The sequence below is a fragment of the Zeus faber genome (genome assembly GCF_960531495.2).
Source record: "Zeus faber genome assembly, chromosome: 10".
Taxonomy (NCBI): Eukaryota; Metazoa; Chordata; class Actinopteri; order Zeiformes; family Zeidae; genus Zeus; species Zeus faber.
The window spans coordinates 19,185,987-19,205,444 of record NC_137199.1 but is presented as its reverse complement, the minus strand read 5'-3'; the positions used below and the strand labels follow the sequence as shown (position 1 = coordinate 19,205,444).

Sequence of the window (19,458 nt, the reverse complement as noted above, 5' to 3'; positions counted from 1 at the left end):
TCAGTTCAGCGTCTATTCTGGTCGTGTACCGTCCTGTTACTTCCACACTACGAGAGCGAACGCAGGAAACCTGGCCGGAGTCAAACCGGACAGGAACGTCAAAGACATGCGACCGGGGGTTTAATACCCTCGTTGACCACCTGACCGAGACACCGGCAACAGAGCTGGAGTTGGTCCCCGGGCGTGGCACCGCTGCTCCTAGGTATGGATGGGTCAAATGCAGAGGACAAATTGCTGCATTCTACATTTACAATGACAGAGATATTCTATTAATCGTGATGGAAATAAGTGATTAACTTTTCACAGAACTACACCACAATTAAGATCTCGGCGCACGACAAGAGCTCAGAATGTTTCCCCATCTTTATTTGTTTTTAATCAGAGCCTTGCAGTATCATCAACAGCTTCCAGTTTACAGACAATACAAAATAAAATTGAGAAAATACTTACCAGGCTGTTCCTGTCTCAATAATTGAAACAAAAGTCTCTGAATGAATGACAGCAAACGTGAAATATAAACCCTTACCAATGATCACTGACAAGCAACTCCTTCATCCATTCTCTGTCCAAATGTCCCTTGCAAGCATAGTGTGGCATTAAAGGACGATAGCTACCAAGAGTGTTCAGACACAGACAAGAAAAATAAATCCTTAAAAATTGCAATTTGGTGGGGGTGGGGGGGTGGGGGGCGGGGTGTCCCTCAACAAGAGCTACTGTACATCAAAACGCACACACCACTTCCGCCGTCAGATTTAGCGACAGCTTAAGACAAAAATAAAGAGCGGACTGCTTCCAAGAATGCACATTAAAGCTGATTAAACTTAAAGAATTACAACTTGCCCACTTAACACTCAGAATATTTCATCCCAATAAAAGTAGATAAACATTGTGATTTGGGGGGCGGGAGGGCTCTGTGTCTTCTCAACAATAAGAAAATAATATGGACTGATAAGTTCCAAGCATTGGGAAGGAGTGATCGTAGGCGTGTGCTCGCTCCGTCACTCACCGAGCAGAGCCTCCGGGGGGACACCGCCATGCCGTCGCCATGGCAACGTAAAGGAGGGCGGAGCGGGGACACCTCTAGGCTCTTCAACAAATAAGAGTCCTTTTTTTAAACAGGAAAAGTGAGAAGGGAGGGTCGGGGGCACGTGGGTCAGTCACCGACATTCAAGTGGGGACGAATGGAGGCAAGGCCGGCACGACGGACTGGAGACAGCGGGGGGTGGGGGGCGGGACTGTGCGGGGTGACGGTGCTTCGTTCAAGCCGTGTCGCCGCTGTCAATGTGCTGCAGCTTGACCAGGTGCTCCGGCTTCCCGCCGCTGGCATGGTGCTCCCACATTTGCAGGTAGAGCTTCTCCAGGTAGTCAGTGTACTGCTTGGTGTTGAACAGCGGGCTGCAGATCCGCTGCTTCCACACCCGGGCTCTGATCATCTTCAGGCTGCGGAGGGGAAGGGGGGGGGGGGGGGGGGTTATGAGGACGCACTACGCCACGTGTCCACAAAATACAATTTTATAGAGATTACAAAAATTCTTACTATTCCATGTCTGAGCCGAGCTTCACCGCTACGTCCTCATACTCCTGGCGACCGTCGGCGATGAGCTCGGGACAGCCGAGACACGTGAGCTGCGAGGCGGCGACGCGGGACGCCAGCGTCTCTCCTGCAGAGGAGGAAGTTAAAAATATTAACAAATCACCGGATGTCATTATTTATGAAATGTGCATTTCACAGCGCATTTTCACACCAGCATTAGTCGTTAGCAAGGTAGAGAAACGTATTGTGTCACCCAAATCCTGTTATCTCTGGGAGTTGGTTGATTCAATTAAAATATGTTTTTTTCTTTATAGTATTATAGTGTATATATATATGTGTCTATATTAAAACTAAAATGATACAGTATACAATGCATTTGCCATAGATGCATTTGATAAAGATTTTGCCTTCTCTCTACTGAAAGAAAATTAAATACTCCAGTCGACAAGCTCTCACCTGGCATTGTGACCATGGGCGTTCCCGCCCACAGGACGTCCATGCCGGTGGTGTGGCCATTGCACAGCGGCGTGTCCAGGCATACGTCGGCCAGCTGGCCCCGCCGGACATGCTCCTCTTTGGGGGCGACGGGGGAGAAGATGATGCGCGAGCCGGGCAGACCCATGTTCTGGGCGTACTGCTGGATGTTGGGTTCGCCCACAGCGGGAAAGCGCAGTAGCCACAGCACGCTGTTTGGCACGCGCTTTAGGATCTAAAGTAGAAAGAAAATGATAATATTATTGATATTCGATGTGGGAAATACATCTACATCAAATGCATTACATATCTGGATCCATATAGAAGTGAGCTCTTACATTGGCCCACATCTGCAGTGTGGGAGGATCGATCTTGTAGAGCTGGTTGAAATTGCAGTAGACGATGGAATCCTCGGGAAGGCCATATTGAGAGCGGGTTGTCACGACGATGGTGCGTGGAACCTCCTCTCCGGTGGCAGCCTTGTTGTTGATCTGCCATTAAAAACAAGATGGCGCTCAATTATTACGACAACGCTCTAGTTTCACAGAGCTACCAATCAGGTGTGACAGGTGTTATGTCGCGTGCCTACCTGCGTGGTAGCCAGGCCGTTGCTGACGGTAAAGCCGTTGATGGTGACTTGGATCTGTCCCTGGTTGATCATGTTGATGATGGCCTCCGCCGCCGTGTTCATGGGGATGACGGGCATGGACAGCGCTCCGTTAGTGTCCACCGCCGAGTCCTGGTTGTTGTCACACTTCATCTGGCAAAATAATTAACGGGTTAATGTGACGCACAGAAACACATGTACATGTATATGAACAACACAATCCTGGAGATTTTACATTTTTAAAACCTTTATACAGAACCAATAAGAATACTTTATCCAAGTGGAAATTAATTGGTTGAACATAAATACAACTCAATTAAAGTAATATCATATGTGGAATAATATTACAGGTTTTTCCTTCACCCACCTTTACTACCTTCACATCGGGGAGACTGTCCAGGAAAGCCTTCAGATCGATGCCGTTGAGCACAATGCGGTTGTCGAAAATATGTCCATTCGACTTGAAATCAATGACAGCCTTTTTCTATTGGATCAAGAAAAAGTTTTGCATGTAAGAAAAATGGAAACCATTGCATTGATCACATAATCATTTTAACACATGAAATTTGATTTTGAGGTCCAAACACCATTTTTTGATCCTTTACAAGCCATAATACAGACAAAACCAGCAAGTCGGTTTAAATATGGATCCAGATCAATATTGTGAGACAAAACAAAGTCAAACCTTGAGGTGAGGGAACATGTTGGCATGGTCTCCAATGAAAAACGTGTTGGGCATGTAGGCCAGTTTCTCAGAGTACTGCTCCGCCACTTCGATAGGCGACGTCTCATTGTCGGAGATGATGTAGTCCATGAAGGGGGCTCCGCTGGTCCCTGGGTAGCCCAGCCACATTGTCTAAGGGAGAGGGGAAACCATGGAGGAACCAGTTACCCATCAGGTGGAACATTCCAGGTTCGGAGAATAAAATTTCCTGTCGTGTTTTTGCTCCAAGCAAGCAATGATCCAGCTCCCTTCACTCATGAGTTGGGACTCCTGGATTTGCGATTTAGCTTTCTGAACCCGGATTTTACACGGAATGTGAATGCGAACAGATGTGTAAGCCCGACAGGGCAAGGAAAATTTTGTCCCGGAGATAGTATCAAATGAAGGCATTGGTTTCGGTTCTGTATACTGGTCAATCATTCGTGGTTGGCTACTGTCCTTTATAAAGTTAACAAATGCAACGGGAGAAAGCTACCTGAATGGGTGCAGGGCGGAGGGCAAACAGCTCGTTGCGTGCTCCCTTGGTGTATCCGTTCATGTTGACCAGGATGTGGACTCCATCTTGGTGAATGCGGTCAGCTGCCTTCCCGTTGCAGGGAATCTGATTGGAGGAGAAAAGAATCAGCATTACGCGGAGAAACCTCAGCTAATCCACAACTGATGTGAACGGTACCCCGGTGGCAAGTGGAAAGATGGATAAACAACCTGCGAGAGGTCAGTGAAGTGATGAGCTTCAGCGACCACTTTCACACGGAAGTTGGTGCTGTCGTCCGGGCTGAGGGCGTAGCAGAACACCTTGAGGGCAAAACAAACGAGTCAATTCACAAAATCTAATGCCTGACCACATCCTCGCACAAACATCCCCACCCATTATGGTTATTATGAAACAAAACATCCGGGGTAGAAAGTGCTTTGGACATGTTCAATTGAAAATGAAGTCCAGAGGTTTCAATCACAACACCCTGACAAGGGGAAAGTTAAATGTCAAAGCACCTCAAACTTTTCAGAGTTGTGCATGCCGGGGATGGACTGCATCAGGTGGGAGGTGGGGTGGTTTCCAAAGTCAGAGCTGACGTAACCGACTCGCAGACGACCGCCGCTGGCCTTCAGATCCTTAGGATGCTCATACGCGGGCTTATGCAGAGCATTGATCTGTTGAACAAGTAGGAGGAGACTCATGAGATTAGAGCTGCAACAGGCACACTGGTTAAAAGGAATCATGGTTAATCATCAGAGCGTAAGCAGTGTTTCCCACGGAATTAGATTCTATTTGTGGTGGTAGTTGACCGGGGGGGGGGTTGACTGAGAGTGTCCCTGTTACGCACGGTGCTTTAATTGTTTCGGTAAATAATCAGGATATAGAGTAAAATAAAATACATCTTAAATACAAACACAATATTTATATTAGCTTTATTTAGAGGAACGGCTCCCTCCCCGTCTCCACTACGCATATTGCGCCCTGATCGCTCCCTCTTAACCCCGTTCACAGAGGCATTTGGGGGGCTGGTTCAAAGCTGGTGCCTAATCCTGAACCAGTTCTTTGCATTTCAACAGCAGAAGAACCGTCTCTGAAACCGGCGCCACACGATTGCTGGACAGGAACCAAGAGCCCCAAACCCGACCAAAACAGTGTGACCGCTATTGTTGTTACCACTTCAACAGTAAAGAATTCATGGACATAAAATCTGGTCCATGGCGCTCTGAAGTGGACATACTGTAAAATTCATCAAATTTCAGTGAGTTGGAGCACAAAAATTATTTGAACGCATTACAAAATGCCAGAACGGCATCGGCTGCTCTTTTCAACATTCATAACAATATTATACTTGTTTTAAGTGCGTTTATCATGTTCTGTCCCACTCAAATATAAACAATGTACCACGCAACATAAAGCGATAATAATTGTCCCCCATCCTGATGAAAAAAGGTGGAAGTAGTATGCAGACGTAAAAAAAATTATCCCACAATATCCCAGGACAAATAACCTTCCCCTTACCTAGAACATGACTGAGGCAGAAAGCCACAGCATTATCAGCAAGTCTAAGAGGTTAGGATTCAAAATGTACTTGCTTTTATCAAGGCGTGTACCTTGTCCAAACAAAGGTTGCCATGGCGTTCGGCAATGGCCTTGCGGAAGCCATGGGAAAGAGGGTACAACATGCTGTGATGAGGGTGCACTGACGGCAGGCGGTTCTTATCCAGCTGGTCAGCTACGATGCTCACAAGCTTTTTCATCCGCTCATCGTAGTCTGTCCAGTCACAGACAATCTGTTAAACAGACCAGAATATCACAAAGTGGAGACATTTAATCTCACCTACCACCGTGCTAAAGCAGAAGAACACACAGCAACAGTCATATGAAGTAGATTCAAGATTCAAGAGGTTTATTCGTCACATACATACTTTCATACATATCTGCAGTGAAATGTAAAAGTAAGGACTGACGGTGGATAATGCTTACCTGTAGGCAGTGTGCCAAGTTGCAGTAGGCATCAGGGAAGTCTGGCTTGAGTTTCAAGGCTGTGCGGTACGATGCAATGGCCTCTGGGATGTTGCCTGAATCCTAGGAAAGGCAAATTTATTTGTATAGACATCGCATATACGACGGCAATTCAAGGTGCTTTACATTAGGCATAAAATATATTCTATAACAGCAAAGAAAAAAAGCAGACGCAAAAAGCTAACAGATAGACGTTGCAGCACACACACACACACACACACACACACACACACACACACACACACACACACACACACACACACACACACACACACACACACACACACACACACACACACACACACACACACACACACACACACACACACACACACACACACACACACACACACACACACACACCAAAATTATGAATCTCATTTCGGCTTAAATTAAATACCACCATAATTGTGTATTAGACAAATTTGTTATGTGAATAATTTATGTAGTGCACATCAGATGGTATACTGTAAAGTACGTTGCAGTTCCCATTGTGTATAAAATATCGATCCAGAATCGTATCGAATCTCATCAAAATCACATTGAATAGATATTGAATCAAACTGTGAACCTTTGTATCAAAGTTAGAGAAGCACCGTTTGCAATTGTCTTGGCCGACACCCGATTTTATTTTTATTTTTTTTAAAGTCTGACCTGCCGATTCTGATTTTTTCTATCTACGAACTATAAATGACAAAATACAAACATTGTAACTTTTCTTAAAAGGAAAATCGAACTGTATGTCCATAGTGAAACATTGACTATTTAATAACTTATGTTTTCGCCAAAACTGCACCAGGTTACTGGACCTCCTCTCACTGGCCGATTAATCGGTGCACCTCTAATGAAGATCGAATGAGGAGATCCTGCCCAATACCCATATATATTTAGAAACTTCCACCTCAAAGACGATCAGTGGCGAAAACCTCCCATCTACCTTGTGGATCGAGGCCAGGTTACTGTGAGCGTCAGCAAAGGCGGGGTTGATCTGAATGGCACGGGTGTAGCACTGCAGGGCTCCCTGGACGTCCTGCATCTCCTTCAGCGTGTTGCCCATGTTGGAGTATGCGTCGGCGAACGTGGGACTGATCCTAAAGTGGACAGAAACACAAGGTCACAAATGCTGAAGCAGGCAAAAACGTTTGAAGATAATTTGAGCACTGAATCGTTTTATTGAATCCACGGTCGGCCGTGCTTCTAACCTGATGGCCTCCTTGTAGTGCATTAGGGCCTCTTGGAGTTTTCCCTGTTGTTGGAGGACGCTGGCCAGATTAGAGTGAGCTGCAGCAAACTCTGGGAAAACCTGAGTAGAAAGAACAACCCAGATCAATACCACAGACAAGAAAAATATTCAATAGTGGGTGATTAAGACATAGTAAATATCCGGATACGCCACTCACCTCAAGGGCTTTCCTGTAGAGCTGCACTGCATCCTCAATGTTGCCCTGCTCACGTTTGATATTAGCCAAATTGTTGAGCGAGTCAGCATGGGTCGGGCAAAGACGCAGGGCTGTGTTGTAGCACTCTTCTGCTTCAGATACCTGGCGAGAAGACATGCAAAATGCAGTTTAAGAGAAGTGCAGAAATATAGTGTGACCATAATAAATCCATGCATCCATACAGCAAGGGACTGAGTCCATACAAGAGCATAATCCTAGAACTTACATTGCCCTTCTCCTTCAAAGCGTTGGCAAGGTTGCAGTAGGCATCAGGGAAGTGGGGCTGCAGTTCAATGGCACGGCGATAGGTATCAATGGCCAGATCGATGAGTCCCTGCTCGTAGTAGACGCAGGCGAGGTTGCCATGGACAACGGCATGGTTGGGGCTCAGGCTTAGGGCTCGCAGGTAGCCAGCAACAGCCCTAAAAACAGATCAATTGATTAAAGCTGTTATTATGGCTTACTTTACTTAATCTATTAGAAAAATATGCAAACTCAAAAAGCTAATTGCGAAATTAGAACAAATTCATGGGTATCAAATGAAACACAAAGAGCAGCTTAAAGCTACAATCTCAAATATTTTCATTTAAATAAATGTCTTTTATGTCCCTATCTATTTTCTAATGTTTTAACACAAAGGTGATCAAGCTCATGGCCCACTGATGAAAGCCCTGGCATTTGCAGTATTCTGAGAATTAGAAGACTGAGTGTAGTGTGGCGACATTCTTGGGGGGGGAATAAATAAATAAATAAATAAATAAATAGATTGATTAAAAAAATCACAAGCAGCGCTCAGTTAGTGATGCCTTCTCCATCACCGAGCAGCGGTTGGTCCAACAAAAAAACATGACATAAAAGAAAGGCTTCTAGTGTCAGTTGAGACCAGGTGATCAGCTATTGATAACTACAGATCATTGATGTCCGCTGCCTGACAAGTATATTATACGTCACACTAGATACCGGCGTTGTTGTGTTACATATCACGCCCCATGATCACGCCAGAGTCCGGAAAGCTGGCATGCTATTTAAAATCACATACGGGGGCGGCATTATGCCACCTTTGTTTAGCTCAGTGTGAAAGAGTAAAGCTGTGACATTGACAGGTCTTCTTTACTGCAGTATTACAGGATCTCTGTATTAAAGCGGCTACTGGTACACAGTCGGTTCCAAGTACAGTGCGACAATGGAATCCAAGTTGTGCAGCATTCCTGACTGGTCTTTCACAACAAATACAGGTTGTGTTAGGAAGGTGTGTCTAGTCACATGTCATCTCCTCCGCATTATGTTCAGCACACACTTACCTGTCAAAGATACGGGCCTCTTTCAAAACATTGCCCAAGTTAATGTAAGCATCAAGGAAATTGGGATCCAGAGTCACTGCCTACAAATATAAAGAATAACGTGAATTTAATGACAGGATAAGATACAAGATGGATTACTGGAGTGTTAAACACTGAACAAACAATCAGGTGGCTGACCTTTTCAAAGTGGTGTATGGCCAGCCAGATCTCTCCCTGGGCGTTAAACACACAGCCCAGGTTGCTCCAAGCCACCGCAAAGTTGGGCTGAGTCTCGATGGCTTTCAGGTAGCATGCCTTTGACGCGTTAACGATGAAAAAAAATTTTTTTGAAACGAAAGAGGACAAGGAGAGTAGGAAGGGAGAGGTATAGTGTGTAGAGAAGACAAGGGGTCATAAAAAAAAAAAAAAGATTGAGAATAAAAAGGAAGAAAAGAAAAAAGGGGCAAAGGGGATAGAATTAGTGATCGCTCTCCCCGATGGCAAAAAGCGAGTCTGCAGCATGGGCTTGCCTGCGCTTTACTCTGCTGCGCTAAGCTGCAATGCTTTTTCCTACGCTGCGCTGATCCAACCAGCACCCACACGCAGGGCCTCATCCTCCAGTTATGATAAATATCACAAATCAGATATCACAATATCCTCCATATCACAAAAAAAAACAACTAATGACAATAAAAAAAGGAGGTGGCTAAAAGTTCCTTCCTATATTTTGATTAATACGACATTAAGCAAAGAAATTAACCACATCTGAGAGGTTAACCTAGATGTGATGCAATGGGTCAAATTTCTCACAACCTCGGATGTTGGACACTGCGTGCCAGTGGAGGTTCCTGTAATGCGTGCGCACAGGTGGATGACTATCACCGTCTTCGCGTTGCGCTGCGTACTGCTGCGTGTGCGACCGCCGCTGCTGGCAGCAGCCGTGGTTTATTCGCTTGCGCTCGCTGATTGGCCGGGTGAGGCGGCTGCAGACTCAGGTTCCCCAGGAGATTCCTCTCAGCACCAAACTGACACATGTCACGACCCGCATGGTATCTCAGGACAGTGAGGTTGGGAGCAGGGCCAAATTGTGAACAAAATTTGGAACAAAAGGTGAATAACAACAATTAGAGGAAATAGTCGCGGAACCAAAAAGATTTTGTTCTGAAGTTGGTATTGAATGCCAATTTCTATCTTGTCCGAGGTGCGGGCAGTTTTGAGTGAGAGCTGGCAGAGAGTGGGGAGAGGTCTGCAACCAACAGGCCAAGGGGGCTGGGGGGGGCGAGGTTTTTTGCTTGCGCTTGGCGCCTCTTGGGTCGCTGGGAAGCATCGCTGCGCAGCCCCTGCGCTGCTGCAGACTCACAGCGCGTCATCTGCATGATCATCAGAACGCTGCAACTCCAAATAAAGGAAAAATAAATGAAAATAGGAAAAAAATAACCAGCATGTAAGAGTTAGAGGGTTCTTACTTGTTTTTGCACGTCTATTGCTTCCAATCCAAGTTTTTTTTCTCTACTTGAGAGCATTCTTTCATGTAGCATATTTAGAAGGAATTCTTAACTATACTTTCCCTTTTCTTTGTAACTTTTTCTTGTTTTGATCTTCAGAGGAAGCCACAAGACACAGGAGCTCAAGCATGGAGTGAGGTGCTTTTTTTCTTTTGCTGGCAGTTACAAACCCGTTACCATATTTTTGGACTTTGTCAGAGTGGCGGCCGCGGCTGGCTGGAAGAAGAGGAGAGGACTGATGCTGCCCCTAGTGTTCCTTTCCGCCAGGCACCTACGCAGGAATAGTGTCACCCACCTGAAACCTTCTAAATAACAATATCAGTCATGGAAGAAACCAAAAGAGACAAAATCAGAAAACAAGATCGTTAGTATAACTTTGCAAATAATACATTGTTTTTGGTGTGGAAATAAACCATAAAATATTCAACACAATTTGTAAGAGACTTCTTAGATTTCGTCCATGCAATGAATGTTTTTCAACAAAATATAAGAATGCTCAAAGGGGTGGCGAGGGAGGGAAGAAAGGTTCTGCTGTATTAAACAGGTTTGTTTGGTTGTACTTTAGTCCATTAATTAATCTTAAAAACTACATTACAGTTTAGGAGGAAGGGTTACTGACTTGATCTTCCCCAAATGAACTGATCACATTTCTCTGGTTATATCATTGCATATTCAAAATGAAAAAGGTAAGAAATTGATTACTTGTGTTTTATTCTCTTTTTCCCTTGTCAGAGAAAATTTGAAATACTTTATCCTGTCCTGCTTTCTTGACTCCTGGCCAATGGAATAGGGGGGAAAAGTTTAATTGTATCTAGAAGCCTCCAGAGCTCTGAAATAAAGAGGTCATTGCTGTTGCTCTGCACGGTTCATTCTGTCTCTCTATCGCAGCGTCTGACACAGGCGGTGGAGTGCAGATAAAGAGCTGTCTGCCTGGCGCAGCTTCGGCCACTCCACGCACTCCTAAGAGATGACTCCCAGACAAAAACTGTAAAACCCACGTTCCCCCAGCAGATGTTCAAGTTCTAGTTGGGCATAAATGTAAATAATATCTACAATTTGGGGGAATGCCAGCAGCAGATTTTGAGGACAGCGAACGCTGTGGGGCCTTGTAGAGCCGTGACGGGGCTCAGCTGAAGGGTCAGGAAGACAGCTCCAAGCGCGCACACTCCACCAAGCCTTGGCGAGCGCGCGGGGGGGTGGGGCGACAGAGTAGGGGGAGCTGGAAACTCCCCAACGCGTCGCCCCACTGCTTAACCCCCCTGTCGCACCAAATAAGATGGCCTTTAACCAGAGAGACCGCTCCACATCTCAATCTGTGAGCTGACCCAGGGATTGGGTAGTTGTAACTGATAGAGTAAAGATAATACTAGAGACTAGTAAGACTAGACAACTTAGAGTAGAAAAGCAAAGCTACAAGTAACTATTACGCTGAGACAAAAATCAGCATGAATTATGTCTTTGTGGATTTATACGAATATTGGAACAGAGTGTAATGGTTAGAGACCGTCTTATCTTTTGCAATGCATTGATAAGCTAGATTCTCATCAGTTCATTTATTCCTCAAAGACCGAGTCAGCATTTTCCCTCCAAGATCAGCTTCGCTAAAGTGCATAGGAATAAAAAGTTCAAAAGTTAGGATGAATTTAGATCACCACCATGAATTTGAAAATAGAATAAAAATCCAGCCTTTCTTCCTGGGTGGGAAGGGAAAGACCTCTGGTTAGAGGTCAAGGGAAAACAAAGGATTCTCTGACTTAAGAAGTCAGTGGTGAAGATGTAGAAAAAGAAAATGTGTGTAACTACACTACAAAAAAAATTTAATAAAAGGAATTTGTCTGAGAAGTTGTAGACAGAGGGAATTGGCATTGGGGGGAAAGATAAAATAAATTGTAAAATGTAATTTATTATCAGCATCTGTCTTATACAAGAAGTACTGACTAATGTGCCAACACTTCCAAATATTTTTGGTGTGTTAGGAGTGAAAAGTTTACTTTAATTGGAGTGACAAAGGGGAAGCTACTGTTCCAATTTCCTTCACGAGGCTTGAAAGGCTGCAGCTAAGCCTGGGCGAACAGGGGAGTACGGGGGCCATGGAAGCACAGGGGAAGGGCTTGGTATGGAGGGGGCTTAAAATGTGTCAAAGATACAAAGAAATAATAATTCTGAAAAAATAAATAAAATAATAATACAAAAAGGATTGAAAAGATCAGAACACTCGTAACCCCATGATGACATACCTTAGCCTCTTCCAATCGCCCGAGGGCTTTGAGCAAGTTGCCCAAGTCACTACGCACACAATAAAGATCCTGAAGAGAAGGGGGGGGGGAAGGCAAATTTTTAAAAATAGCTCCACCCAAAATGGCTTCATGTATTTGTTGCCCGATATAATTGTAAAGGGCAATCCATAATGCATCACCTCTACCTCAGCTGCAATGTCAATCGTTTAAACTGACAGCTGGAGGACTTCTGCTGCAGAGCGGCACTGCCGACCGCAGCCTCTACGGCCTTTGAAAACGACCATTAAGTGTTGAAAAGTGTGTGTTAAGTTATTTTTAGAAATTAAATTAATATAATTACAGAGAGCTAGAAACTAGTTCCATTACATTCTGTGCGTAGTAGAGCTAGGCGTGTTTTGAGAGGTTGGTCTTGATTTGAAAGTGACGTTTAGGGAAAGTTGTAGCAAGCAAGCACCACGGGTATTGTTTTTGTCTTAAGCAGGTTATCTGACCTGTGTTTGGGAAATATCTTCAAGCAGAAATGATTTTCTACTGCAGGCTGGGACCAATAATAATAATAATAATAATAATAGCTAAAGGTGCCAGTTATGTAAATAGTGCCGGTATGGTAATATTGCCATCCACAGCACTTTCAGTCCTATTTGCCATGCAGCGCAGTGAAAAATAAGCTTGACAACGAATATCTACATGCACGCAATGCGATGCTGTGTGGCTGCTCAGACCTGTTAACATGAGAATGACAAGCAAGAGGCCACCACGAGGTATAGGCAACGCATGGGTGTAAAATCGTCTCCACTATTGAGGCGGGGGCCAGGCCACTTACTGGGTTATACTGCAGGGCGGACACGTAGGCCTGCACCGCTCCCTCCATGTCCCCCGCCGCCACCAGAGCCGCTGCCAGGTTGATGTATCCATCGATGAAGTCCGGCTTCAGCCTCAGGGCGTGCCGATAGTGTTCTATGGCTTCCTGCAGCTGCCCGCGCTCCTTGTAAACGTTCCCAAGGTTCGAGTAAGCCTCAGCCAGCATTGGGTTCTGTTTGATGGCCAAGGTGCTGAAGTGAGCTGACCTGGGGAGTCAAATGGATCATAGTTGAAGCCACTTACCCACTGGACTGGCAAACAATACCGTGTAGAGATCAGGAACAGTGTGTCTGATCTGTCAATCTGCTCAAGTGTTCCTTGAATCTTTATGGGAATATTCGGTCAAACTATGAACTCACTATGCTGCCAATAGGCACTGTCATGGGAAAAACCCAAAAGTAGAATATAACTTCTATGCATAGGAGATCTAAACTAAAATAATGTGCATTAACTTGGAATTGAGTTCTTATAAGTGAAGTTGGTTTTTCACAACAATATAAAAATGATCTTGGCCAGATCAAATGATTTTCTCATTAAGGAAAACTTCAGACAACCAAGTTTGAAAGCCCAATAACTGTTTTTGCCATTTCCCAATAGGAATTGCACTGGCATGAACAAAGAAGTAGGGGATGCACCAATCATGATTTTTCATGGAAGATTCCGAGGTTTTTGGTTGTTGTAGGTTTTTTTTTACAAGCAAATGGGCCGATTTTGAAGGCCGTTTTTTTTTTTGCCTTTTTTAAACAACAGACAAGCAAAAAAAAATAAAAAATCTGTAGCCATGTAAAATTTGACTCAACTGCATATTAAGCACAATGAGCAAAACAAAGACCCTACGTACATGTAGCATCAGAAGCTATTTTGTTTTTAATGATATTGTATAATTTCAATATTTAAAGCAAAAACAGAATGGTCTGACTATAGCCTTGTTTTGGCAAATGTAACTATAAAATAAGGAATCTCTGAGCTCTGTCCTTCGATTATCTGGACAACGACCGTTCATCCGACTTACTTTACACTTGCCATGTGTATTGCTCGGGAGCCAAGGACATGCAGTGTCAAATTTGGCACGATTTGGCCACTCTAACAAGCAAAAGAGCGAAAGCCTGCCCTGTGCAGCAGTGGGAGGGGACTCTGCGAACAGCTTTCTGCCAGTGTTACGCATGGGTGTTCACACAACATGCTTGCAGAAAGGATCTCCCGTTCACCACACAGTGATGGGCACCAAGCAAGCGCAAGTACAGAAATATATTGAGAGAAACTGATCCCTTATTTGGTATTGGAAAACAAGACGCAATATCGGTAGCATCGATACTTTTGGTATCGATCCGCACCTACAAGCAGCCCATTCCGAAAATGTATGTTTTAACAGGCACAGCAGTCATGATTCCAATGCAGCTTGTGTGCATGGAGTGCAGTGGTGCCACTGGGGGGGGGGGGGGGGGGGGGGGTGTGGATCGCACAGGGTGACAGGGTAGTGACACCAAAATGACTTGGCTATAAAATCTCTGCAGTGTTTCAGCAGAAATGTATTATGTAAAAATAAATGTTGCACACATACGTCCGTTTTGTGCACGCAAGTAAATGAGCTTTCACCCGCTCCGAGCGCTTTGCGCCGCCGTCCGTAGCACTCCGGTGTCTGTTTCGGCACCTCCCCCCAGTGACGCCACTGGTCTGTGGCAACGAGTATTGCGGTCTGTAGACTTCTGCTCTACATCCACTCTTCAAGCTTACGTGCTTCAAAAGCACGTAAGCTTTTGAGTCCGCTTAAATCTACTTTTAACTACTTGTTTGTGTACTGTGCTCCCAAGCGTGGGTTTGTGCAGCCCCTTGAGTCTGTTTTGTGATTACGGGTTATATTAATAACCTTGACTCCCCTTTAATGGAAGTGGGCTCATATTAGAGGCAGGCTTTTATATGTAATTCCCTCTGTTGAATAAGTATATTTGATAATCTTTTAGTATCAATTTAAACCAAACTTCTTCTGGGTGCCATGCAATGCAGGGAGTGCTCGGAGCGGGGCATTTGTCCCAAGAAGCAATCTGCTATGCAGCAGTCGGAAATGGATGGAGTGCATTAAATACATCTACAATAAAAAGTTTTAATTTGCTTTGGACCGCGCACGGAACAGTGATCAGAGCTCTGATCAATTTTCCCCTGTCTACATTTGAGGCAGGCATTATTTGTTTGTGTAGACCACGCCGCCGGCATTTATTAGAGGCCCAGTTTTTATTCGACTAATGGTCTATGTTTGATGAAATAGATTAAACAAAAATCCGACTGAAATAAACAAACAAAAAAAAAAGTTCTAACTGATGGCCGGTCAAGCGGTACGTCTCTACAAATAAGCAGAGAAAACATGAGCTGACTCTCAAACCTCACCGTGACACCTGCAAAGAAAGAGTGTGGACATCTGAAAGTGTGAAAATAGTGATTAAAGCCGTACAGGTGGAACCACAAATCACAGAGCGAGAAGGCCAAAGGACAGCTCCGCAGCCGCATCCAACTTCCCAAGCCACCACAGGAACGTGCTGTGAATTATCTGCGCTCCTGCCTCCCGGGGTTGAGTGTGCGTTGCGTTGAGCAGAGCCCTGCCCACGCCACCTCACCTGTCGAGTCTACGGCACTGGAAGTGGATGGAGGACAGGAGCAATAGCACGCCCGTGTTGTCAGGTTCCTGTCTCCACAGTTGCATGCAGTGGCGCTCTGCTGCCTCAAAGTCTCCTGACTGATACTCCCGGTGCGCCAGCTCAGCCAACCCTTGGAAGGAAAGCATACGTTTTGTCGGTTCTGGAGCACCAACACAGCCCAAGGAGGGGGAAACAACATGTTAGAGGTGATGGAAGAAAATGAGGCAGGCAAATAAAATAATGAATGACAAAGACTTCCTGCAAAAAAAAGAAAAAAAAAAAGAAAAAGAAAAAGAAAACTTTTAAAAAACACGAACGAAAACTGATAATGGTTGAATCAAGGAGGAAAAAAAAAATGAGCATGGCATTCGGATGTTTGAGTAAAAGAAACTGGGCTTTGATTAAAAAGAAAATTACAACAAAGGGCCATGCTGATGGGTTATGGTGCTATGATACATAAAGTTAGGAAACCAAGAAGGTTATTATAAGTCAGGTAATGATAGAAAAAGTTGATTTGCTTTTATTCAAGCAAATGAATTTTTTTTTAATGTAGTATCCTGAAACAAACAACCAAATATTCCATTAAGATGAGTGAAGTAATTTGTATTATATAAACTGATATATGCTGAATAAAGAAAGAACACTGTACACAAATATACCCTCTATCTGAAACTGTGAACAGTTATTTTACTTTATTTTAGAAAAATACAGATCTAAAATAAAGCACTCTAATTATTGCACATTAATTGCTAATAGAATGACTACTATCCTACACAACCAATATGAACACCTCCTTTCCAAAACAAGGTTATATCTTCTTACATTCAAAGGCCAGCGTGGCTGACATTGGATTAAATCCAATACAACAAAAGGTTGTATTTACTGGGTTGGGTTACTATTGTATATAGGCTGCACAATGATTTTATGATATGAACAACATCTCTTAATGTACAGACAAGCTTCTGAATAAGTTTACCGCCTTTTTAAATATGTTAAGAGAAAAAAGGTCCCCCCGGAAAAAAATAAAAACAAGCTTACGCCAAGACATTGATACTGGCTTTTTCGCTCTCGTTTCATACGATCCCAATGCGTGTATTTCCCCCCTCCTCGTCAACCAAATCAACCAGGGAACTTGATATCCATGCTAACATGATATAAATAGAACCATATTCATAGCGGGCAATGCATTCAATATTGTGGCGTAGCGAGGCCATAAACATGGGATGACCCTGCAGAATTTGGTGGATGAACCCAGAAATAAACACTTAAATCATATGGGGAAACCGAGCACACATATCTTTAGCAGCCTTTAGGCGGTGCTGTCAGAATCGTTTGCCATTTGAGTTCACGATTGTCACACAAATAATAACGCTTCACAAATAAACTGTCGGTTTGGTTCATTTCACGCCACTATAGTAAGTGGCATGGAATAACATGTATAATGCACGTGAACAGGGGTGATAAGGCACAAGCCGCAGCAAGGGAAACTAGAAGCGAGCATTAATCCGTTTATTAAACGACACCCATGACACGTTTCAACCCCCCATTAGTGAAGCTGACTGTACATTAAGAAATCGCAGGACCAGCAACAATACAGTTGAACGGCTTCATCTGCGGTGTCTGACTGCAGGTACTGGCTGTCTACACTCATGGCTGAATGCTAACGCTATCGCTACCAGCTACCAGCTAGTCAGATGATCATTTACCTGTGCTGTCAGCCACGTTTCCCACGGAGCTCGCCATCTCCTCGGTCTTCGAGTCCTGCGCGGTGGTCGTCAGTGTGTATTCTGGATAAATCACCGCCTTGCAAAGAAAAAAGCGTGTACCGCTGCGGTTGGAGCCGGCCAGCTAACAAGCTAGGCGAGAACCTAAGCTAACCTCGGAAATGTCGCCCGTCGGGAGAGAAGCGCGTATTCCGACGGGTGCTCCGACATTTACTTGCGACGCGTTTCGCTGGGCCCGTAGATTCAGAGCATTTTTTTTCAAGTAGCCGACGGCGAAACAAAACCCTGTGTCGAGTCCAACGAGGCTGTAAACGCCGAGACGCGAGCGCCCCGAGCTCGGTGTTATATCGCCGCCGTCTTCACAACAATGCGGCTGTGGGACACAAAATGGCGGAGCGGTCGGGACTCCTTTTCCCCCGACGCAAAATAGACCGCCGCGTATTTCAACGGGATCCGACGGTGGACGTGTCCGCACTGCGTCGTGGACGTCGAACCCGAATCATTTCTTGCGCGAAGCCCTCGGGGGGAAAAAAAAACACGGTTCCGCGAGACGCGCCGTCACAGCTGCAAATCAGCGGGTTTCGCACGAGGCCATGTCGCGGAATGCATTTTCGCGGATTAATATTTTAGTAAGTGGGGGCGGAATACGCCACAAATTGCGGCAAATGACTTGGGCTCCGTTCCCACGGGACGGACGCTCGTGTGTTTCAGAGGCAACGAGCTGCCGTTATTAAAATACACAAATGACGTTTCATTGTTGGACGTTTCGCACCGGACACGATCTAATGGAGAAAAAAAAAACCTACAACACATGAAACATCAATTAAAGTTGATGGAGACGGACAACGCCATTTTAGAAGTACCACAGAGTGTCCACCAGGGGGCAGCGTCCGCAAACATTTATATTGGCAGAGGCGGGACGAGAACTTAGAATCCTGACTACTACGATACTACTACTACTACAACTAGTAGTATACTACTACTACTACTACTACTACTATTACTGCTGCTGTACTACTACTACTACTAATAGTATATTACTACTACTATTACTGCTGCTGTACTACTACTACTACTAATAGTATACTACTACTACTATTACTGCTGCTGTACTACTACTACTATACTACTACTACTATACTACTACTACTATACTACCACTACTATTACTACTATAATACTACTACTATACTACTACTATTATACTACTATTATACTACAAATATTACTACTACTATACTAGTACTATAGTACTAGTATACTACTAAACTACTACTATTACTACTATTACAACTACTACTACTATTACTACCACTACTATTATGACTACTATACTACTATTACTACTATTATACTACTACTACTACTATTACTACAACTATACTACTACTACTATTACTACTACTATACATCTACTAATACTACTACTACTATTACTACTACTACTATGCTACTACTACTATTACTACTACTACTATACTACAATTACTACTGCTAATACTAATACTGTTACTACTACTACTACTACTATGACTACTATTACTATTACTACTCATACTACTACTACTACTACTACTACTATATTACTACTTCTACTACTATTACTATTACCACTACTATTACTACTACTACTACAACTATTACTACTTCTACTATACTACTACTACTACTATACTATTATTCATCTACTACTACCACTACTACTATTACTACTATACTACTACTACTATACTACTATTACTACTACTACAATTTATACTACTATACTACTATTACTACTACTACTAATAATAATAATAATACTATTACTACTACTATTACTACTACTACTACTATTACTATTACTACCACTACTGCTACTACTATTACTATTTCTACTACTACTACTAATACCACTACTACTACTACTACTACTACTATTACAATTACTACTACTTCTACTA

At 43.9% G+C, this 19,458-nt stretch overlaps 1 protein-coding gene across 8 annotated transcripts; it reads right to left on the bottom strand.

Moving 5' to 3' along the window:
- Positions 1 to 345: 345 nt before the first annotated feature.
- On the bottom strand, positions 346 to 17,865 carry ogt.1 (O-linked N-acetylglucosamine (GlcNAc) transferase, tandem duplicate 1). 8 transcript variants are annotated; one of them, XM_080008035.1, is made up of 22 exons: positions 17,498 to 17,865; positions 15,771 to 15,951; positions 13,124 to 13,367; positions 12,301 to 12,369; positions 8,757 to 8,873; positions 8,580 to 8,659; positions 7,505 to 7,700; positions 7,240 to 7,380; positions 7,042 to 7,142; positions 6,777 to 6,930; positions 5,801 to 5,902; positions 5,410 to 5,607; positions 4,333 to 4,491; positions 4,045 to 4,134; positions 3,815 to 3,940; positions 3,301 to 3,471; positions 2,983 to 3,099; positions 2,598 to 2,768; positions 2,347 to 2,499; positions 1,991 to 2,243; positions 1,538 to 1,661; positions 346 to 1,440 (listed from the first exon to the last, which is right to left on the bottom strand). In XM_080008035.1, exons 1-22 carry the CDS (start codon positions 17,532 to 17,534, stop codon positions 1,260 to 1,262), a joined length of 3,165 nt encoding a protein of 1,054 aa, XP_079864161.1. In that variant the 5' UTR covers positions 17,535 to 17,865; the 3' UTR covers positions 346 to 1,259. The 8 variants fall into 8 exon arrangements, with proteins under 8 accessions (XP_079864161.1, XP_079864162.1, XP_079864163.1 ...); XM_080008036.1 differs by having other exon boundaries at positions 5,428 to 5,607; XM_080008037.1 differs by having other exon boundaries at positions 15,771 to 15,921.
- Positions 17,866 to 19,458: the final 1,593 nt, after the last annotated feature.